Here is a 20997-nt window from a genome sequence, read left to right as displayed (position 1 = left end):
CCAGACCCCTTGGAGCCCCCCCAAACCTTTATGGAGCCCCCCAGACCCACAGGGACCCCCCCAGACCCCCTTGAGACCCCCAAACTCACAGGGACACCCCCAGACCCCTTGGAGCCCCCCCAAACCTTTATGGACCCCCCCAGACCCCTTGGAGCCCCCCCCAAACTCACAGGGACCCCCCCAGACCCCTTGGAGCCCCCCCAGACCCACGGGGACCCCCCCAGACCCCTTGGAGTCCCCCCCAAACCTTTATGGACCCCCCTAGACCCCCTCAGACCCCCCCAGACCCCTTGGAGCCCCCCCAAACTCACAGGGACCCCCCCCCAGACCCCCCTGAACCCCCCCAGACCCCTTGGAGCCCCCCCACACCCCCTTGAGCCCCCCCAAACCTTTATGGACCCCCTCACACTCCTTTGAGCTCCCCAAAACTCACAGGGACCCCCCCAGACCCCCCCCAGACCCCCTTGAGACCCCCAAACTCACAGGGACACCCCCAGACCCCTTGGAGCCCCCCCAAACCTTTATGGACCCCCCCAGACACCTTGGAACCCCCCCAGACACCTTGAGCCCCCCCAAACTCACAGGGACACCCCCAGACCCCTTGGAGCCCCCCAAGTTCACAGGGACTCCCCTGGACCCCCCCAGACCCCTTGGAGCCCCCCCACACCCCCTTGAGCCCCCCCAAACCTTTATGGACCCCCCCAGACTCCTTTGAGCCCCCCAAACCTTTATGGACCCCCCCAGACTCCTTTGAGCCCCCCAAACCTTTATGGACCCCCCCAGACTCCTTTGAGCCCCCCAAACCTTTATGGACCCCCCCAGACCCCCCAGATCTCTTGGAGCCCCCCCAAACTCACAGGGACACCCCCAGACCCCTTGGAGCCCCCCCAAACCTTTATGGAGCCCCCCAGACCCACAGGGACCCCCCCAGACCCCCTTGAGACCCCCAAACTCACAGGGACACCCCCAGACCCCTTGGAGCCCCCCCAAACCTTTATGGAGCCCCCCAGACCCCTTGGAGCCCCCCCAAACCTTTATGGAGCCCCCCAGACCCACAGGGACCCCCCCAGACCCCCTTGAGACCCCCAAACTCACAGGGACACCCCCAGACCCCTTGGAGCCCCCCCAAACCTTTATGGAGCCCCCCAGACCCCTTGGAGCCCCCCCAAACCTTTATGGAGCCCCCCAGACCCACAGGGACCCCCCCCAGACCCCCTTGAGACCCCCAAACTCACAGGGACACCCCCAGACCCCTTGGAGCCCCCCCAAACCTTTATGGAGCCCCCCAGACCCCTTGGAGCCCCCCCAAACTCACAGGGACACCCCCAGACCTCTTGGAGCTCCCCCAAACCTTTATGGACCCCCCTAGACCCCCTCAGACCCCCCCAGACCCCTTGGAGCCCCCCCAAACTCACAGGGACCCCCCCCTCAAGACCCACAGGGACCCCCCCAAACCCCCCCGGACCTCCTTGAGCCCCCCAAACTCACAGGGACACCCCCAGACCCCATTGAGCCCCCCCAGACCCCCCCAGACCCTTTTGAGCCCCCCAAGTTCACAGGGACCCCCCTGGACCCCCCCAGACCCCTTGGAGCCCCCCCAAACCCACAGGGACACCCCCAGACCTCTTGGAGCCCCCCCAGACCCCCTTGGAGCCCCCCCAAACTCACAGGGACCCTCCCAGACCCCTTGGAGCCCCCCAAAACTCACAGGGACCCCCCCCCCCAGACCCACAGGGACCCCCCCCAGACCCCCCCGGACCTCCTTGAGCCCCCCAAACTCACAGGGACCCCCCCCAGACCCCCCTGAACCCCTCCCCAGGCCCCCCCAGATGCCTTTGAGCCCCCCCAAACTCACAGGGACCCCCCAAGACCCCCCCAGACCCCCTTGGAGCCCCTCCAAACTCACAGGGACCCCCCAGACTCACAGGGACCCCCCCAGACCCCCTTGAGCCCCCCCAAACCTTTATGGACCCCCCCCAGACCCCTTGGAGCCCCCCCAAACTCACAGGGACACCCCCAGACCCCTTGGAGCCCCCCCAAACCTTTATGGACCCCCCCAGACCCCTTGGAGCCCCCCCAAACTCACAGGGACCCCCCCAGACCCCTTGGAGCCCCCCCAAACCTTTATGGACCCCCCCAGACCCCTTGGAGCCCCCCCAAACCTTTATGGACCCCCCCAGACCCCTTGGAGCCCCCCCAAACTCACAGGGACACCCCCAGACCCCTTGGAGCCCCCCCAAACCTTTATGGACCCCCCCAGACCCCTTGGAGCCCCCCCAAACTCACAGGGACACCCCCAGACCCCTTGGAGCCCCCCCAAACTCACAGGGACACCCCCAGACCCCTTGGAGCCCCCCCAAACCTTTATGGACCCCCCCAGACCCCTTGGAGCCCCCCCAAACTCACAGGGACACCCCCAGACCTCTTGGAGCTCCCCCAAACCTTTATGGACCCCCCTAGACCCCCTCAGACCCCCCCAGACCCCTTGGAGCCCCCCCAAACTCACAGGGACCCCCCCCCCCAGACCCACAGGGACCCCCCCAAACCCCCCCGGACCTCCTTGAGCCCCCCAAACTCACAGGGACACCCCCAGACCCCATTGAGCCCCCCCAGACCCCTTTGAGCCCCCCAAGTTCACAGGGACCCCCCTGGACCCCCCCAGACCCCTTGGAGCCCCCCCAAACCCACAGGGACACCCCCAGACCTCTTGGAGACCCCCAGACCCCCTTGGAGCACCCCCAAACTCACAAGGACCCCCCCAGACCCCTTTGAGCCCCCCAAGTTCACAGGGACCTCCCTGGACCCCCCCAGACCCCCTTGAGCCCCCCCAAACCTTTATGAACCCCCCTAGATCCCCTCAGACCCCCCCCAGACCCCCCCAGACCCCTTGGAGCCCCCCCAAACTCCCCTGGACCCCCCCAGACCCCTTGGAGCCCCCCTAAACTCACAGGGACCCCCCCAGACTCACAGGGACCCCCCCAGACCCCCTTGAGCCCCCCCAAACCTTTATGGACCCCCCCAGACCCCTTGGAGCACCCCCAAACCTTCCTGGACCCCCCCAGACCCCTCTGACCCCCCTTTTTCATCCCCCCCCCAGCTCGATGCCCCCCAAGACCCCTGACCAAGGGCCTGGCTCTGCCCTTGTAGGGGACCCCCCCTGGACACCCCAAAACCCCCCTGGACCCCCCAAAACCCCCCTGGACACCCCAAGACCCTCCTGGGACACCCCAAGACCCCCCCTGGACCCATCTGGATCTACTGGAACCTCTGGACCCCCCCTAAACCTTCATGGACCCCCCCAAAATCCCCCTGTGACCCCTCTGTGACCCCCAAACCCCCCTGTGACCCCTCTGTGACCCCCCCAAACCCCCTTGTGACCCCCCAAATCCCCTTGTGACCCCCCAAATCCCCTTGTGACCCCTCTGTGACCCCCAGACCCCCCCAAAACCCCTTGTGACCCCTCTGTGACCCCCCAAACCCCCCCTGTGACCCCTCTGTGACCCCCCAGACCCCCCCAAAGCCCCCCATAACCCCCCAAACCCCCTTGTGACCCCTCCATGACCCCTCTGTGACCCCAAAACCCCCCTGTGACCCCTCTGTGACCCCCAAACCCCCCTGTGACCCCCCCAGACCCCCCAAAACCCCCCTGTGACCCCTCTGTGACCCCTCTGTGACCTCCAAAACCCCCCTGTGACCCCTCTATGACCCCCCAAAACCCCCTTGTGACCCCCAAATCCCCTTGTGACCCCCCAAACCCCCCTGTGACCCCCCCCAGACCCCCCAAAACCCCCCTGTGACCCCTCTGTGACCCCCCAGACCCCCCCAAAACCCCCTTGTGACCCCCCAAACCCCCCCTGTGACCCCCAAAACCCCCTTGTGACCCCTCAAACCCCCCTGTCACCCCTCCATGACCCCCTGTGACCCCCCAAAACCCCCCTGTGACCCCCCAAAACCCCCTTGTGACCCCCAAAACCCCCCTATGACCCCCCTGTGACCCCTCTGTGACCCCCCAATGACCTCCCTGTGACCCCTCTGTGACCCCTCCATGACCCCCTGTGACCCCCAAAACCCCCCCGTGACCCCTCCATGACCCCTGTGACCCCCAGGTCCCCCCCAAACCCCTCTGTGACCCCCCCCAAACCCCCCCATGACCTCTCCGTGACCCCTGTGACCCCCCGTGACCCCCCAATAAAGCTTCAGCATCGCCCCGCGCCCGCGGACACGTTGGGGGGGGGGAGGGAGGAGGGACGGCGGCAGCTGATTGGACGAGAGGGAGACAGGTGGCAGCTGATTGGACGAGAGGGAGACAGGTGGCAGCTGATTGGATGAGGAGGGGTCTCACGGCAGCTGATTGGACCCCTCTGAGACCCGCCCCCCTGAGACCCCCCCCAAAGTCCAGAGACACCCAAAGACCCCCCCAAAGAGCCTCTGAGACCCCCCCAGAGACCCCCCCAAAGCCCTGAGACCCCCCTGAGACCCCCAAAGACCCCCTGAGACCCCCCAAAAGCTCTGAGACCCCCCCAGAGACCCCCCAAAGTCCAGAGACCCCCCCACAGACCCCCGAAAGACCCCCCAGAGACCCCCAAAGAGCCCCAGAGACCCCCCAAAGCCCTGAGACCCCCCAAAGACCCCCCCAAAGACCCCCTGAGACCCCCCAAAGACCCCCCAGAGACCCCCCAAAGCCCTGAGACCCCCCAAAGACCCCCCAGAGACCCCCCCAAAGAGCCTCTGCGACCCCCCAAAGACCTGAGACCCCCAAAGCCCAGAGACCCCCAAAGAGTCCCTGAGACCCCCCAAAGACCCCCCAAAGTCCAGAGACCCCCCAAAGAGCCCCCAAAGAGCCTCTGAGAGCCCCCCAAAACCCCCTCGTGGCCCCACAGCTGCCCCACAGCCCCCCAACTGCCCCCCAACTGCCCCCCAACTGCCCCACAGCTGCCCCACAGCCCCCCAACTGCCCCCCAACTGCCCCCCAACTGCCCCACAGCCCCCCAACTGCCCCCCAACTGCCCCACAGCTGCCCCACAGCCCCCCAACTGCCCCCCAACTGCCCCCCAGCTGCCCCACAGCCCCCCAGCTGCCCCCCAACTGCCCCAAAGCTGCCCCACAGCTGCCCCACAGCCCCCCAACTGCCCCCCAACTGCCCCACAGCCCCCCAACTGCCCCCCAACTGCCCCCCAACTGCCCCACAGCTGCCCCACAGCCCCCCAACTGCCCCCCAACTGCCCCACAGCTGCCCCACAGCCCCCCAACTGCCCCACAGCTGCCCCCCAACTGCCCCAGAGCTGCCCCACAGCTGCCCCACAGCCCCCCAACTGCCCCACAGCTGCCCCCCAACTGCCCCAGAGCTGCCCCACAGCTGCCCCACAGCCCCCCAACTGCCCCCCAACTGCCCCCCAACTGCCCCAGAGCTACCCCACAGCTGCCCCACAGCCCCCCAACTGCCCCCCAACTGCCCCCCAACTGCCCCCCAACTGCCCCCCAGCTGCCCCACAGCCCCCCAACTGCCCCCCAACTGCCCCACAGCTGCCCCCCAACTGCCCCACAGCCCCCCAACTGCCCCCCAACTGCCCCCCAGCTGCCCCCCAGCTGCCCCACAGCTGCCCCACAGCTGCCCCACAACCACCCAACTGCCCCCCAACTGCCCCCCAACTGCCCCACAGCTGCCCCACAGCTGCCCCACAACCACCCAACTGCCCCCCAACTGCCCCCCAACTGCCCCACAGTCCCTCAACTGCCCCCCAACTGCCCCCCAACTGCCCCACAGCTGCCCCACAGCTGCCCCACAGCCCCCCAACTGCCCCACAGGCCCCCAACTGCCCCCCAACTGCCCCCCAACTGCCCCACAGCTGCCCCACAGCTGCCCCACAGCCCCCCAACTGCCCCCCAACTGCCCCTCAACTGCCCCACAACTGCCCCAGAGCTGCCCCACAGCTGCCCCACAGCCCCCCAACTGCCCCACAGCTGCCCCACTGCCCCCCAACTGCCCCCCAGCTGCCCCACAGCCCCCCAACTGCCCCCCAACTGCCCCCCAACTGCCCCACAGCTGCCCCACAGCCCCCCAACTGCCCCCCAACTGCCCCAGAGCTGCCCCACAGCTGCCCCACAGCCCCCCAACTGCCCCCCAACTGCCCCACAGCTGCCCCACAGCTGCCCCACAGCCCCCCAACTGCCCCCCAACTGCCCCACAGCTGCCCCACAGCTGCCCCACAGCCCCCCAACTGCCCCCCAACTGCCCCACAGCTGCCCCATAACTGCCCCACAGCCCCCCAACTGCCCCCCAACTGCCCCACAGCTGCCCCACAGCTGCCCCACAGCCCCCCAACTGCCCCCCAACTGCCCCACAGCTGCCCCACAGCTGCCCCACAGCCCCCCAACTGCCCCCCAACTGCCCCACAGCTGCCCCATAACTGCCCCACAGCCCCCCAACTGCCCCCCAACTGCCCCACAGCTGCCCCACAGCCCCCCAACTGCCCCCCAACTGCCCCACAGCTGCCCCATAACTGCCCCACAGCCCCCCAACTGCCCCCCAACTGCCCCAAAGCTGCCCCACAGCTGCCCCACAGCCCCCTAACTGCCCCACAGCCCCCCAACTGCCCCCCAACTGCCCCACAGCTGCCCCACAGCCCCCCAACTGCCCCACAGCTGCCCCACAGCCCCCCATAACTGCCCCAAATCTGCCCCACGGCCCCTCAACTGCCCCACAGCCCCTCAACTGCCCCACATCTGCCCCACAACCCCCAACCTGCCCCACAGCCACCCTACAGCCCCCCAATTGCCCCAAAGCTGCCCCACAGCCCCTCAACTGCCCCACAGCTGCCCCACAACCCCCAACCTGCCCCACAGCCACCCTACAGCCCCCCAATTGCCCCAAAGCTGCCCCACAGCCCCTCAACTGCCCCACAGCTGCCCCACAGCCCCTTCCCCCTGCCCCACAGCCCCCCAACTGCCCCACAGCCCCCCAACTGCCCCAGAGCTGCCCCACAGCCCCTTCCCCCTGCCCCACAGCCCCCCAACTGCCCCAGAGCTGCCCCACAGCCCCTTCCCCCTGCCCCACAGCTCCTCAACTGCCCCACAGCTCCCCACAACTGCCCCACAGCCCCTCAACTGCCCCACAGCTGCCCCACAGCCCCCAAATCTCCCTCTCCCTGCCCCACAGCTGCCCCACAACCACCCCACAGCCCCCAACCTGCCCCACAGCCCCTCAACTGCCCCACAACCACCCCCCAGCCCCCAACCTGCCCCTGGCCTCGTCCCCTCTGCCCCACTCAGTTGCTCAACACAGCAGCAGCCACAGAGGCCCCTCGGGACCCCCAACCCCGCCCCACAACCACCCCCAAACCTGCCCCACACCCCCAAACCTGCCCCATAACCCCCCCAAACCCACCCCACACCCCCAAACCCGCCCCATAACCACCCCCAAACCCACCCCACACCCCCAAACCCGCCCCATAACCACCCCAAACCTGCCCCACACCCCCAAACCCGCCCCACAACCACCCCCAAACCCACCCCACACCCCCAAACCCGCCCCATAACCACCCCCAAACCCACCCCACACCCCCAAACCCGCCCCACAACCACCCCCAAACCCACCCCACACCCCCAACCCCGCCCCACAACCCCCCCAAACCCACCCCACACCCCCAACCCCGCCCCATAACCACCCCAAACCTGCCCCACACCCCCAAACCCGCCCCATAACCACCCCCAAACCCGCCCCACACCCCCAAACCCGCCCCATAACCCCCCCAAACCCACCCCACACCCCCAACCCCGCCCCATAACCACCCCAAACCTGCCCCACACCCCCAAACCCGCCCCATAACCACCCCCAAACCCACCCCACACCCCCAAACCCGCCCCATAACCCCCCCAAACCCACCCCACACCCCCAACCCCGCCCCATAACCACCCCAAACCCGCCCCACACCCCCAAACCTGCCCCATAACCACCCCCAAACCCACCCCACACCCCCAAACCCGCCCCATAACCACCCCCAAACCTGCCCCACACCCCCAAACCCGCCCCATAACCCCCCCAAACTTGCCCCACACCCCCAAACCCGCCCCATAACCACCCCCAAACCTGCCCCACACCCCCAAACCCGCCCCATAACCACCCCAAACCCGCCCCACACCCCCAAACCCGCCTCATAACCCCCCCAAACCTGCCCCACACCCCCAAACCCGCCCCATAACCACCCCAAACCCGCCCCACACCCCCAAACCCGCCCCATAACCACCCCCAAACCTGCCCCACACCCCCAAACCCGCCCCATAACCACCCCAAACCCGCCCCACACCCCCAAACCCGCCCCATAACCACCCCAAACCCGCCCCACACCCCCAAACCCGCCCCATAACCACCCCCAAACCCACCCCACACCCCCTAAACCTGCCCCATAACCCCCCCAAACCTGCCCCACACCCCCAAACCCGCCCCATAACCCCACCCCCAGCTCCAGCACTGACCCCTCCCCCCCTCCCGCCCCCCAACAGCCCCTTTGGGGTCGGGTTATAAAGGTGAGTGACCCACAGCTCTGCCCCATAGCTCCTGCCCCATAGCTCCTGCTCTATAGGTCTGTCCCATAGCTCTGCCCCATAGCTCCTGCCCCATAGCTCCTGCCCTATAGGTCTGTCCCATAGCCCCTGCCCCATAGCTCTGCCCCATAGCTCCTGCCCTATAGGTCTGTCCCATAGCTCTGCCCCACAGCCTCTGCCCCATAGCTCCTGCCCTATAGGTCTGTCCCATAGCCCCTGCCCCATAGCTCCTGCTCTATAGGTCTGTCCCATAGCTCCTGCCCCATAGCTCTGCCCCACAGCCTCTGCCCCACATGTCTCTCCAATAGCCCCTGCCCTATAGATCTGCCCCATAGCCCCTGCCCCATAGCTCCTGCCCTATAGATCTGTCCCATAGCCTCTGCTCCATAGACCCTGCCCCATAGCCCCTGCCCCACAGCCCAGACCCTATAGCCCCTGCTCCATAGCTCTGCCCCTTAGCTCTGCCCCATAGCTCCTGCCCTATAGGTCTGTCCCATAGCCCCTGCCCCATAGCCCAGACCCATAGCTCCTGCCCCACAGCTCTGGCCCATAGCTCCTGCCCTATAGCTCTGCCCCACAGCCCCTGCTCCAATCCCCTCACAGCCCTCCCTGTTCCCCCCCAAACCCCCCTGTACCCCCTCATCCCATCACAGCCCCCCCTGTACCCCCCAAACCCCACCCCCCACTCCCCCCAAACCCCCCGTCCCTCCAGCCCCTCACTGACCCCCCCTGTCCCTTCCATCCCCCCAATCCCCTCTGTGACCCCCATCCCCCCCAAACCCCCCTGTCCCCCCCAAACCCCTCCAACCCCTGTCCCCCCAAACCCCCCTGTACCCCCCATCTCTCCCACTCCCCCTCAACCCCTTTGTCCCCCCCCACATCCCCCTGTCCCCCCCAAATCTCCCTGTTCCCCCCACACCCCCCTGTACTCCCCAAACCCCCCTGTCCCCCCTCAACCCCCCCCAAACCCCCCTGTCCCCCCAAACCTCCCTGTCCCCCCATCCCCCCTGTGACCCCCCCTGTCCCCCCCAAACCCCCCTGTCCTCCCTCAACCCCCCCAACTCCCCTGTCCCCCCAAACCCCCTATCCCCCTCAACCCCCCCTGTCCCCCCAATCCCCTCACTGACCCCCCCTGTCCCCCCAAACCCCCCTGTCCTTCCACCCCCCCACACCCCCCTGTCCCCCCCCTTCCCCCACCCCCCCAAACCCCCTCTTTAACCCCCCTTTCCCCCCCCCCAGCCCCCTCCCCATGGACCTCATCCCCCCTGTACCCCCAAACCCCCCTGTCCCCCCTCAACCCCCCCAACCTCCCTGTCCCCCCAAACTTCCCTGTCCCCCCCAAACCCCCCTGTCCTCCCTCAACCCCCCCAACCCCCCATCCCCCCCCACACCCTTCTGTGCCCCCCAAACCCCCCTGTTCTCCCTCAACCCCCCCAAACCCCCCTGTACCCCCAAACCCCCCAACCCCCCACTCCCCCTCAACCCCCCTGTCCCCCCCCTTCCCCCACCCCCCCAAAACCCCCCTCTTTAACCCCCCTTCTCCCCCCCAGCCCCCTCCCCATGGACCTCACCCCCCTCCTCCACTCCCTCCACGCCTCGGCCCAGGACAACGGCCTCTACTTCCAACATGGCGCCTCGGCCGACGTAGGCCGCAAGCGCTTGGCCTCGGCCTTCACCACCCTGGCACGGCTCAGCCTCCTCCTCAGGCACCCCCTGAGGAGCCTCAGCCTCTCCTGCCACCTCTACGACCTGGATGAGGCCAGCCAAGGCAATGGCTACCGAAGCTTGGTGCTGGTAGCCCAACGCTGCCTGGCTCAGGCCTTGGGGAGCAGCAAGGCCGTGGCCGCCCGGCGCCGAAGCGTCTTCTTCAGGCCTGGCCACAAAGCTGCTGAGCTCGAGGCTTATTGTGCTGCCCTCACCCAGATCAAGGCTCTGCTGGGCTTGGCAGGGAGGATCCTGGAGAGAAACCCCCCTGGCAGCCTGTTCCCAGCTGAGGGGGAGGAAGGGGAGGACTTGAGCCAGATGGTGCTGAGGGAGTACAGCACCATGAGCAATGGCTGCTTCTATGGCAGGTGTATTGGCTTCCAGGTGAGGGGGACACGGGGACAGGGGGGTAGGAAGAGGCTGGGGACAAGGGGAGAGGTTGGGGACACAAGAACAGGGGGGTAGGAGGGGGTTGGGGACGTGGGGAGGGGGCTGAGGACACAGGTACAGGGGGGTAGGAAGAGGCTGAGGATGTTGGAATGAGCTGGGGACACAAGGACAGGGGGTAGGAAGGGGTTGGGGACATGGGGAGGGGATTGGGGACATGATGGAGAGGTTGGGGACACGATTGGGGACATGGGAACACAGGGACAGGGGGGTAGGAAGAGGCTGGGGACAAGGGGAGAGGTTGGGGACACAAGGCCAGGGGGGTAGGAAGAGGTTGGGGACAAGGGGAGAGGTTGGGGACATGATTGGGGACATGAGGACACAGGTACAGAGGGGTAGGAAGAGGTTGGGGACAAGGGGAGAGGTTGGGGACATGATTGGGGACATGGGGACACAGGTACAGGGGGGTAGGAAGAGGCTGGGGACAAGGGGAGAGGTTGGGGACACAATTGGGGACATGGGGACACAGGTACAGGGGGGTAGGAAGAGGTTGGGGACACGGGGAGAGGTTGGGGACATGATTAGGGACATGGGGACACAGGGACAGGGGGGTAGGAGGAGGTTGGGGACAAGGGCAGAGGTTGGGGACACGATTGGGGACATGGGGACACAGGTACAGGGGGGTAGGAAGAGGCTGGGGACATGGGAATGAACTGGGGACACAGGTACAGGGGGGTAGGAAGAGGTTGGGGACATGGGGAGAGGTTGGGGACATGATTGGGGACATGGGGACACAGGTACAGGGGGGTAGGAAGAGGTTGGGGACATGGGGACACAGGGACAGGGGGGTAGGAAGAGGCTGGGGACATGGGGAGAGGTTGGGGGCATGATTGGGGACATGAGGACACAGGTACAGGGGGGTAGGAAGAGGCTGGGGACAAGGGGAGAGGTTGGGGACATGGTTGGGGACATGGGGACACAGGTACAGGGGGGTAGGAAGGGTTTGGGGATGTTGGAATGAGCTGGGGACACAAGGACAGGGGGCTATGGAGACAATGGGGACATGGGGACACAGGTACAGGGGGGTAGGAAGAGGTTGGGGACAAGGGGAGGGGGTTGGGGACATGATTGGGGACATGGGGACACAAGGACAGGGGGGTAGGAAGAGGTTGGGGACGTGGGGAGGGGGCTGGGGACAAGGGCAGAGGTTGGGGACATGATTGGGGACATGGGGACACAGGTACAGGGGGGTAGGAAGGGTTTGGGGATGTTGGAATGAGCTGGGGACACAAGGACAGGGGGCTATGGAGACAATGGGGACATGGGGACACAGGTACAGGGGGGTAGGAAGGGTTTGGGGACATGGGGAGAGGTTGGGGACATGATTGGGGACATGGGGACACAGGGACAGGGGGGTAGGAAGGGTTTGGGGACATGGGGAGGGGTCTCTGGGGGTCCCTGGGGTGTCTGTGGGGTCTCTTGGGGACTCTGAGTGTCCTTGGGGTGTCCCTGGGATGTCCCTGGGGTGTCCCTGGGGTGTCCCTGGGGGGTCCATGGGGTTCCCTGGGGGTCTGTCAGGGTCTGGGGGGGTCTTTGGGGGTCCCTGGGTGACCGTGGGGGGTCCATGTGGGTCTGTGGGGTCTTTGGGAGTCTCTGGGGGGTCTGTGGGGGGCCCTGGGGGTCCCTGGGGGGTCTGTCAGGGTCTGGGGGGTCTGTGGGGGTCCATGGGGTTCCCTGGGGGGCCCTGGGGGTCTGGGGGGTCTGTGGGGGTCCATGGGGTTCCCTGGGGGGCCCTGGGGGTCTGTGGGAGTCTCTGGGGGTCTGGGGGGGTCTTTGAGGGTCCCTGAGGATCCCTGGGGGGTCCTTGGGGGTCTTTGGGGGTCCCTGGGTGACCGTGGATATCTGTGGGGGTCCCTGGGGGTCTGTCAGGGTCTGGGGGGTCTTTGGGGGTCCCTGTGTGTCCCTGGGGGTCTGTCAGGGTCTGGGGGGTCCCTGGGTGTCCCTGTGTGACCGTGGGGTGTCCATGGGGGTCCCTGGGGGTCTGTGGGGGTCTCTGGGGGTCCCTGGGTGACCGTGGGGTGTCCCTGGGGGTCCCTGGGGGTCCCTGTGTGACCATGGGGGTCCCTGTGTGACCGTGGGGTGTCCGTGGGGGTCTGTGGGGGTCCCTGGGGGTCCCTGAGTGACCGTGGGGTGTCCCTGGGGGTCCCTGGGGGTCCCTGGGGGTCTGTGGGGGTCTGGGGGCATCCCTGGGGGTCTGTGGGGTCTGTGGGGGTCCCTGAGTGACCGTGGGGTGTCCCTGGGGGTCCCTGTGTGACCATGGGGGTCCCTGGGGGTCCCTGAGTGACCGTGGGGTGTCCCTGGGGGTCCCCCAGTTCGCGCCGTCGCTGCGGCCGCTGCTCCAGGCCATCACCATCGGCCTCGTGTCCTTCGGCCAGAGCCACGGCCCCGGGCAGCCCGGCCTGGGTGAGGGGGCAATGCAGGGCTGGGGGGCACCCCCTGGCACCCCCATACCCCCCTGGCACCCCCCAGCACCCCCTGGCACCCCCCAGCACCCCCTGGCACCCCCATATCCCCCTGGCACCCCCAGCACCCCCTGGCACCCCCATATCCCCCTGGCACCCCCCAGCACCCCCTGGCACCCCCCAGCACCCCCTGGCACCCCCATATCCCCCTGGCACCCCCCAGCACCCCCTGGCACCCCCCAGCACCCCTGGCACCCCCATATCCCCCTGGCACCCCCCAGCACCCCCTGGCACCCCCCATCTCCCCCTGGCACCCCCATCTCCCCCTGGGACTTCCCATCCCCCCCATCTCCCCCTGGCACCCCCATCTCCCCCTGGCACCCCCAGCACCCCTCATCCCCCTCTGGAACCCCCTGGCACCCCCTGCCACCCCCATCTCCTCCTGGCACCCCCAGCACCCCCCTGGCACCCCTCATTCCCCTCTGGAACCCCCCATCTCCCCCTGGCACCCCCATCTCCCCCTGGCACCCCCAGCACCCCCCTGGCACCCCTCATTCCCCTCTGGAACCCCCCATCTCCCCCCTGGCACCCCCATCTCCCCCTGGCACCCCCATACCCCCCTGGCACCCCCATACCCCCCTGGCACCCCCATCTTCCCCTGGCATCCCCATACCCCTCTGGCACCCCCCAGCACCCCCCTGGCACCCCCATCTTCCCCTGGCACCCCCATACCCCTCTGGCACCCCCCAGCACCCCCATACCCCCCTGGCACCCCCCAGCACCCCCCTGGCACCCCTCATCCCCCTCTGGAACCCCCTGGCACCCCCATACCCCCCTGGCACCCCCTGCCACCCCCATCTCCTCCTGGCACCCCCCAGCACCCCCCTGGCACCCCCCATTCCCCCTGGAAACCCCCTGGCACCCCCATACCCCCCTGGCACCCCCCAGCACCCCCTGGCACCCCCATACCCCCCTGGCACCCCCATCTCCCCCTGGCACCCCCTGGCACCCCCATATCCCCCTGGAAACCCCCTGGCACCCCCATACCCCCCTGGCACCCCCCAGCACCCCCCTGGCACCCCCATCTCCCCCTGGAAACCCCCTGGCACCCCCATACCCCCCTGGCACCCCCAGCACCCCCCTGGCACCCCCATACCCCCCTGGCACCCCCATCTCCCCCTGGCACCCCCTGGCACCCCCATATCCCCCTGGAAACCCCCTGGCACCCCCATACCCCCCTGGCACCCCCCAGCACCCCCCTGGCACCCCCATCTCCCCTGGAAACCCCCTGGCACCCCCATACCCCCCTGGCACCCCCAGCACCCCCTGACACCCCCATACCCCCCTGGTACACCCATATCCCCCTGGCACCCCCAGCACCCCCTGGCACCCCCCATCTCCCCCTGGCACCCCCTGGCACCCCCATATCCCCCTGGCACCCCCCATCCCCCCCAGCACCCCCCATCTCCCCCTGGCACCCCCTGGCACCCCCATCTTCCCCTGGCACCCCCAGCACCCCCTGGCACCCCCATCTCCCCCTGGCACCCCCCATCCCCCTCTGGAACCCCCCATCTCCCCCTGGCACCCCCATCTCCCCCTGGGACTTCCCATCCCCCCCATCTCCCCCTGGCACCCCCATCTCCCCCTGGCACCCCCCAGCACCCCCCTGGCACCCCCATCTCCCCCTGGCACCCCCATCTCCCCTGGGACTTCCCATCCCCCCCATCTCCCCCTGGCACCCCCATCTCCCCCTGGCACCCCCCATCTCCCCCTGGCACCCCCCAGCACCCCCATATCCCCCTGGCACCCCCATCTTCCCCTGGCACCCCCCCAGCACCCCCTGGAAACCCCCTGCCACCCCCATCTCCCCCTGGCACCCCCATCTCCCCCTGGCACCCCCCAGCACCCCCAGCACCCCTCATCCCCCTCTGGAACCCCCCATACCCCCCTGGCACCCCCCATCTCCCCCTGGCACCCCCATCTCCCCCTGGCACCCCCCAGCACCCCCTGGCACCCCCCAGCACCCCCCAGCACCCCTCATCCCCCTCTGGAACCCCCCATACCCCCCTGGCACCCCCCATCTCCCCCTGGCACCCCCATCTCCCCCTGGCACCCCCCAGCACCCCCAGCACCCCCCATCCCCCTCTGGCACCCCCATACCCCCCTGGCACCCCCCCATCTCCCCCTGGCACCCCCATCTCCCCCTGGCACCCCCCAGCACCCCCTGGCACCCCCCCAGCACCCCCAATCCTCCTCTGGAACCCCCTGGCACCCCCATACCCCCCTGGCATCCCCCAGCACCCCCAGCACCCCTCATCCCCCTCTGGAACCCCCCATCTCCCCCTGGCACCCCCATTTCTCCCTGCCACCCCCCCTGGCACCCCCATCTCCCCCTGGCACCCCCATTTCTCCCTGCCACCCCCCTGGCACCCCCATCTCCCCCTGGCACCCCCCATACACCCCTGGCACCCCCCATCCCCCCCATCTCCCCCTGGCACCCCCCATACCCCTCTGGGACCTCCCCCTGGTGCCCCCCTAATGCCCCCCTAATGCCCCCTTTGCCCCCCTGATGCCCCTTTTGCCCCCCTCCTCTGCCCCCCTGTGCCCTCCCCTGCCCTCCCCTGACTCCCTGGTGCCCCCTGGTGCCCCCTAATGCCCCCCTGACCCCCCTAATGCCCCCCTGACCCCCCTAATGCCCCCTGATGCCCCCTGATGCCCCCTGTGCCCCCCCTGATGCCCCCTGTGCCCCTGTGCCAGGCTCAGCCGCGGGGTCTCTGCTGTCTGGGGGGCTGCTGGCGCTGGACCCGGAGCTGTGTGGGGCCTCCCCTCACCCCCTGACACCCCCTGTTCCCCCCCTAATGCCCCCTTAATGCCCCCTGTGCCCTCCCCTGTCCCCCTGGTGCCCCCTAATGCCCCCCTGATGCCCTCTTTGCCCCCTTAATGCCCCCTGATGCCCTCTTTGCCCCCCTAATGCCCTCCTGATGCCCCCTAATGCCCCTCTGATCCCCCCTCATGCCCCCCTAATGCCCCCCTGATGCCCCCCTGTGCCCTCCCCTGCCCTCCCCTGCCCCCCTGGTGCTCCCTAATGCCCCCTGACTCCCCCTGACGCCCCCTGATGCCCCTTTTGCCCCCCTCCCCTGCCCTCCCCTGCCCTCCTGACTCCCTGATGCCCCCTGATGCCCTCTTTGCCCCCCCTGATGCCCCCCTGATGCCCCTTTTGCCCCCCCTCCCTGCCCTCCCCTGACTCCCTGGTGCCCCCTGATGCCCCCTGATGCCCTCTTTGCCCCCCCTGATGCCCCCTGATGCCCCCTGTGCCCCCATGCCAGGCTCAGCTGCGGGGTCTCTGCTGTCTGGGGGGCTGCTGGCGCTGGACCCGGAGCTGCGTGGGGCCTCCCCTCACCCCCTGGTGCCCCCCTGTCCCCCCCTAATGCCCCCTTAATGCCCCCCTGATCCCCTCTTTACCCTCCCTGATGCCCCTTGTGCCCCCCCTGATGCCCCCTGATGCCCCCTGTGCCCTCCCCTGACTCCCTGGTGCCCCCTGGTGCCCCCCTTTGCCCCCCCTGGTGCCCTCTGGTGCCCCCCTAATGCCCCCCTGATGCCCTCTTTGCCCCCCCTGATGCCCCCTGTGCCCTCCCCTTACCCCCTGGTGCCCCCTAATGCCCCCCTGACCCCCCCCTAATGTCCCCCTGACCCCCTCTTTGCCCCCCCTGATGCCCCTGTGCCCTCCCCTGACTCCCTGGTGCCCCCTTTGCCCCCCCGATGCCCCTTTTGCCCCCCTCCTCTGCCCTCCCCTGACTCCCTGGTGCCCCCTGATGCCCCCTGTGCCCCCCCTGGTGCCCCCTGACACCCCCCTGATGCCCCCCTGATGCCCCCCTGTGCCCCTGTGCCAGGCTCAGCCGCGGGGTCTCTGCTGTCTGGGGGCTGCTGGCGCTGGACCCGGAGCTGCGTGGGGCCTCCCCTCACCCCCTGATGGCCCCTGTCCCCCCCCTAATGCCCCCCTAATGCCCCCCTGTGCCCTCCCCTGTCCCCCTGGTGCCCCCTGTGCCCCCCTGATGCCCTCTTTGCCCCCTAATGCCCTCCTGATGCCCCCTAATGCCCCTCTGATCCCCCCTGTGCCCCCCCAATGCCCCCTTAATGCCCCCCTGATGCCCCCTGATGCCCCCCTGACCCCCCCTAATGTCCCCCTGATGCCCTCTTTGCCCCCCTAATGCCCCCCTGATACCCCCCTGATGCCCCTGTGCCCCCCTAATGCCCCTCCTAATGCCCCCTGTGCCCTCCCCTGCCCCCTTGATGCCCCCTAATGCCCCCTTTGCCCCCCTCCCTGCCCTCCCCTGCCTTCCCTTGCCCTCCCCTGATACCCTGATGCCCCCTTTCCCCCTCTAATGCCCCCCTGATGCCCCTTTTGCCCCCCTCCCTGCTCTCCCCTGCCTTCCCCTGCCCTCCCCTGACTCCCTGACGCCCCCTGGTGCCCTCTGGTCCCCCCAATGCTCCCTTAATGCCCCCCTCATGCCCCCCCGTGCCCTCCCCTGACTCCCTGGTGCCCCCTTTGCCCCCCCCGATGCCCCTTTTGCCCCCCTCCCCTGCCCTCCCCTGCCCTCCCCTGACTCCCTGGTGCCCCCTGATGCTCCCTGATGCCCTCTTTGCCCCCCCTGATGCCCCCTGTGCCCCTGTGCCAGGCTCAGCCGCGGGGTCTCTGCTGTCTGGGGGGCTGCTGGCGCTGGACCCGAGCTGCGTGGGGCCTCCCCTCACCCCCTGACACCCCCCTGTTCCCCCCTAATGCCCCCTTAATGCCCCCCTGTGCCCTCCCCTGTCCCCCTGGTGCCCCCTAATGCCCCCCTGATGCCCTCTTTGCCCCCTAATGCCCTCCTGATGCCCCCCTAATGCCCCTCTGATCCCCCCTGTGCCCCCCTAATGCCCCCTTAATGCCCCCCTGATGCCCTCCTGTGCCCTCCCCTGCCCCCCTGGTGCCCCCTAATGCCCCCCCTGACCCCCCCTAATGTCCCCCTGATCCCCTCTTTGCCCTCCCTGATGCCCCCTGTGCCCTCCCCTTACCCCCTGGTGCCCCCTAATGCCCCCCTGATGCCCTCTTTGCCCCCCTAATGCCCTCCTGATGCCCCCTAATGCCCCCTTGACCCCCCTGATGCCCCTTTTGCCCCCCTCCCCTGCCCTCCCCTGCCCCCCTGTGCCCTCCCCCTGCCCCCCTGATGCCCCCTGATGCCCCCTGTGCCCCCCATGCCAGGCTCAGCCGCGGGGTCTCTGCTGTCTGGGGGGCTGCTGGCGCTGGACCCGGAGCTGCGTGGGGCCGAGTTCGAGCGGGTGACGCAGAACCTGGACGTCGGCTTCTGGAAACGCTTCTGGAACCTCACAGAGACCCAGCTGCTGGCGGTCAGGGGGCTGGGGGGGCACCGGGGGGGCATCCAGGGGGGCATCAGGGGGGCAGGGGGGCACCAGGTGGCGTCTGAGGGCATTAGGGGGGTCAGGGGAGGGCAGGGAGGGCATCAGGGGGGCATTAAGGGGGGACAGGGGGCATTAGGGGGGGACAGGGGGCATCAGGGGGGCATTAGGGGGCATTAGGGGGGGACAGGGGGCATCAGGGGGGCATCAGGTGGCATCTGGGGGCATTAGGGGGCATCAGGGGGGCATTAAGGGGGGACAGGGGGCATCAGGGGGGCACCAGGGGGCATCCAGAGGGGCACCAGGGGGGACACAGAGACCCAGCTGCTGGCGGTCAGGGGGCTGGGGGGCACCGGGGGGGGCATTAGGGGGGGGACAGGGGGCATCAGGGGGGCATCAGGGGGGGACAGGGGGCATTAGGAGGGCATCAGGGGGGACAGGGGGGCAGGGGGAGGGCAGGGAGGGCATTAGGGGGCATCAGGGATCCAGCTGCTGGCGGTCAGGGGGCTGGGGGGGCACCGGGGGGGGCATCAGGGGGGGACAGGGGGCATCAGGGGGGCAGGGGAGGGCAGGGAGGGCATCAGCAGGGCACCAAGGGGCATCAGGGGGCATCAGGAGGGGACAGGGGGCATTAGGAGGGCATTAGGGGGTGTCAGAGGGCATTAGGGGGGCATTAGGGGGGGACAGGGGGCATCAGGGGGGGACAGGAGGGCATCAGGGGGGCACTAGGGGGCATCAGGGATCCAGCTGCTGGCGGTCAGGGGGCTGGGGGGCACCGGGGGGCATCCAGGGGGGCATCAGGGGGGCACCAGGGGGCATCAGGGGGGCAGGGGAGGGCAGGGAGGGCATCAGGGGGGGACAGGGGGCACCAGGGGGCACCGGGGGGCATCCAGGGGGGCATCAGGGGGGCAGGGGAGGGCAGGGAGGGCATCAGGGGGGCACCAGGGGGCATCAGGGATCCAGCTGCTGGTGGTCAGGGGGCTGGGGAGCACCGGGGGGGGCATTAGGGGGGGACAGGGGGCATCAGGGGGCATTAGAGGGTCAGGGGAGGGCAGGGAGGGCATCAGGAGGGCACCAAGGGGCATCAGGGGGGCATCAGGGGGCATCAGGGGGTGTCTAGAGGCATTAGGGGGGGACAGGGGCATCAGTAGCCACAGTGGCCACCGAGGGCGCTCTTGGGGGGCTCTCAGGTGCCTCTGGGTCCCCCCCAACCCCGTGGCCCACCATCCCCCCCGCACTCAGTAGCCACAGTGGCCATGGAGGGGGGGCTCTTTGGTCCCTCCCAGCTCTTTGGCTACCATCCCCCTGCACTCAGTAGCCACAGTGGCCACCAAGGGCGCTGTTGGGGGGCTCTTTGGTCCCTCCCAACCCCGTGGCCACCATCCCCCCGCACTCAGTAGCCACAGTGGCCACCAAGGGCGCTCTTGAGGGGCTCTTGGATCCCCCCCAACCCCGTGGCTACCATCCCCCCGCAGTCAGTAGCCACCGAGGGCACTCTTGGGGGGCTCTTTGGTCCCTCCCACCCCCGTGGCCACCATCCCCCCCGCACTCAGTAGCCACAGTGGCCATGGAGGGGGGGGCTCTTGGGTCCCCCCCAACCCCGTGGCTACCATCCCCCCACACTCAGTAGCCACAGTGGCCACCGAGGGCGCTGTTGGGGGGCTCTTTGGTCCCTCCCAACCCCGTGGCTACCATCCCCCCCGCAGTCAGTAGCCACAGTAGCCATGGATGGGGGGGCTCTCGTGTCCCCCCCAACCCCATGGCCACCATCCCCCTGCACTCAGTAGCCACCGAGAGCGCTCTTGGGGGGCTCTCACGTGCCTCTGGGTCCCCCCCAACCCCGTGGCCACCATCCCCCCGCAGTCAGTAGCCACAGTAGCCACCAAGGACGCTCTCAGGTGCCTCTGGGTCCCCCCCCCAACCCCGTGGCTACCATCCCCCCGCACTCAGTAGCCACAGTAGCCATGGGAGGGGGGGCTCTCGTGTCCCCCCCAACCCCGTGGCTACCATCCCCCTGCACCCAGTAGCCACAGTGGCCACCGAGGGCGCTCTCGGGTGCCTCTGGGTCCCCCCCAACCCCGTGGCTACCATCCCCCTGCAGTCAGTAGCCACAGTAGCCATGGAGGGGGGGCTCTTGGGTCCCTCCCAACCCCCGTGGCCACCATCCCCCTGCAGTCAGTAGCCACAGTGGCCACCGAGGGCGCTCTTGGGGGGGCTCTCAGGTGCCTCTGGGTCCCCCCCACCCCCGTGGCCACCATCCCCCTGCAGTCAGTAGCCACAGTAGCCATGGAGGGGGGGCTCTTGGGTACCCCCCAGCTCTTTGGCTACCATCCCCTTGCAGTCAGTAGCCACAGTGACCACCAAGAACGCTCTTGGGGGGCTCTTTGGTCCCTCCCAACCCCGTGGCCACCATCCCCCCGCACTCAGTAGCCACAGTGGCCACCGAGGGCGCTCTTGAGGGGCTCTTGGATCCCCCCCAACCCCGTGGCTACCATCCCCCTGCAGTCAA

General features: G+C 68.8%; 2 protein-coding genes across 2 annotated transcripts; one reads left to right on the top strand and one right to left on the bottom strand.

Annotated features, from left to right (window-relative positions):
* Positions 1–10101: 10101 nt before the first annotated feature.
* On the top strand, positions 10102–18479 carry LOC133629169 (hormone-sensitive lipase-like; the record flags this gene model as incomplete). The annotated part of the gene is made up of 3 exons (XM_062019830.1): positions 10102–10629; positions 13005–13095; positions 18334–18479. Coding segments are annotated over exons 1-3 (765 nt in total), but the record flags the coding sequence as incomplete, so codon positions are not given.
* LOC133629168 (uncharacterized) lies at positions 13891–16108 on the bottom strand. The gene is made up of 4 exons (XM_062019828.1): positions 16058–16108; positions 15677–15754; positions 14094–14170; positions 13891–13900 (listed from the first exon to the last, which is right to left on the bottom strand). The coding sequence occupies exons 1-4, from the start codon at positions 16106–16108 to the stop codon at positions 13891–13893; spliced, it is 216 nt and encodes a 71-aa protein (XP_061875812.1).
* Positions 18480–20997: the final 2518 nt, after the last annotated feature.

The sequence above is a fragment of the Colius striatus genome, unplaced genomic scaffold (assembly GCF_028858725.1).
Source record: "Colius striatus isolate bColStr4 unplaced genomic scaffold, bColStr4.1.hap1 scaffold_204, whole genome shotgun sequence".
NCBI classification, from domain to species: Eukaryota; Metazoa; Chordata; class Aves; order Coliiformes; family Coliidae; genus Colius; species Colius striatus.
The sequence above is the reverse complement of the archived record's forward strand: the minus strand, read 5'-3'. Positions and strand labels throughout refer to the sequence as shown.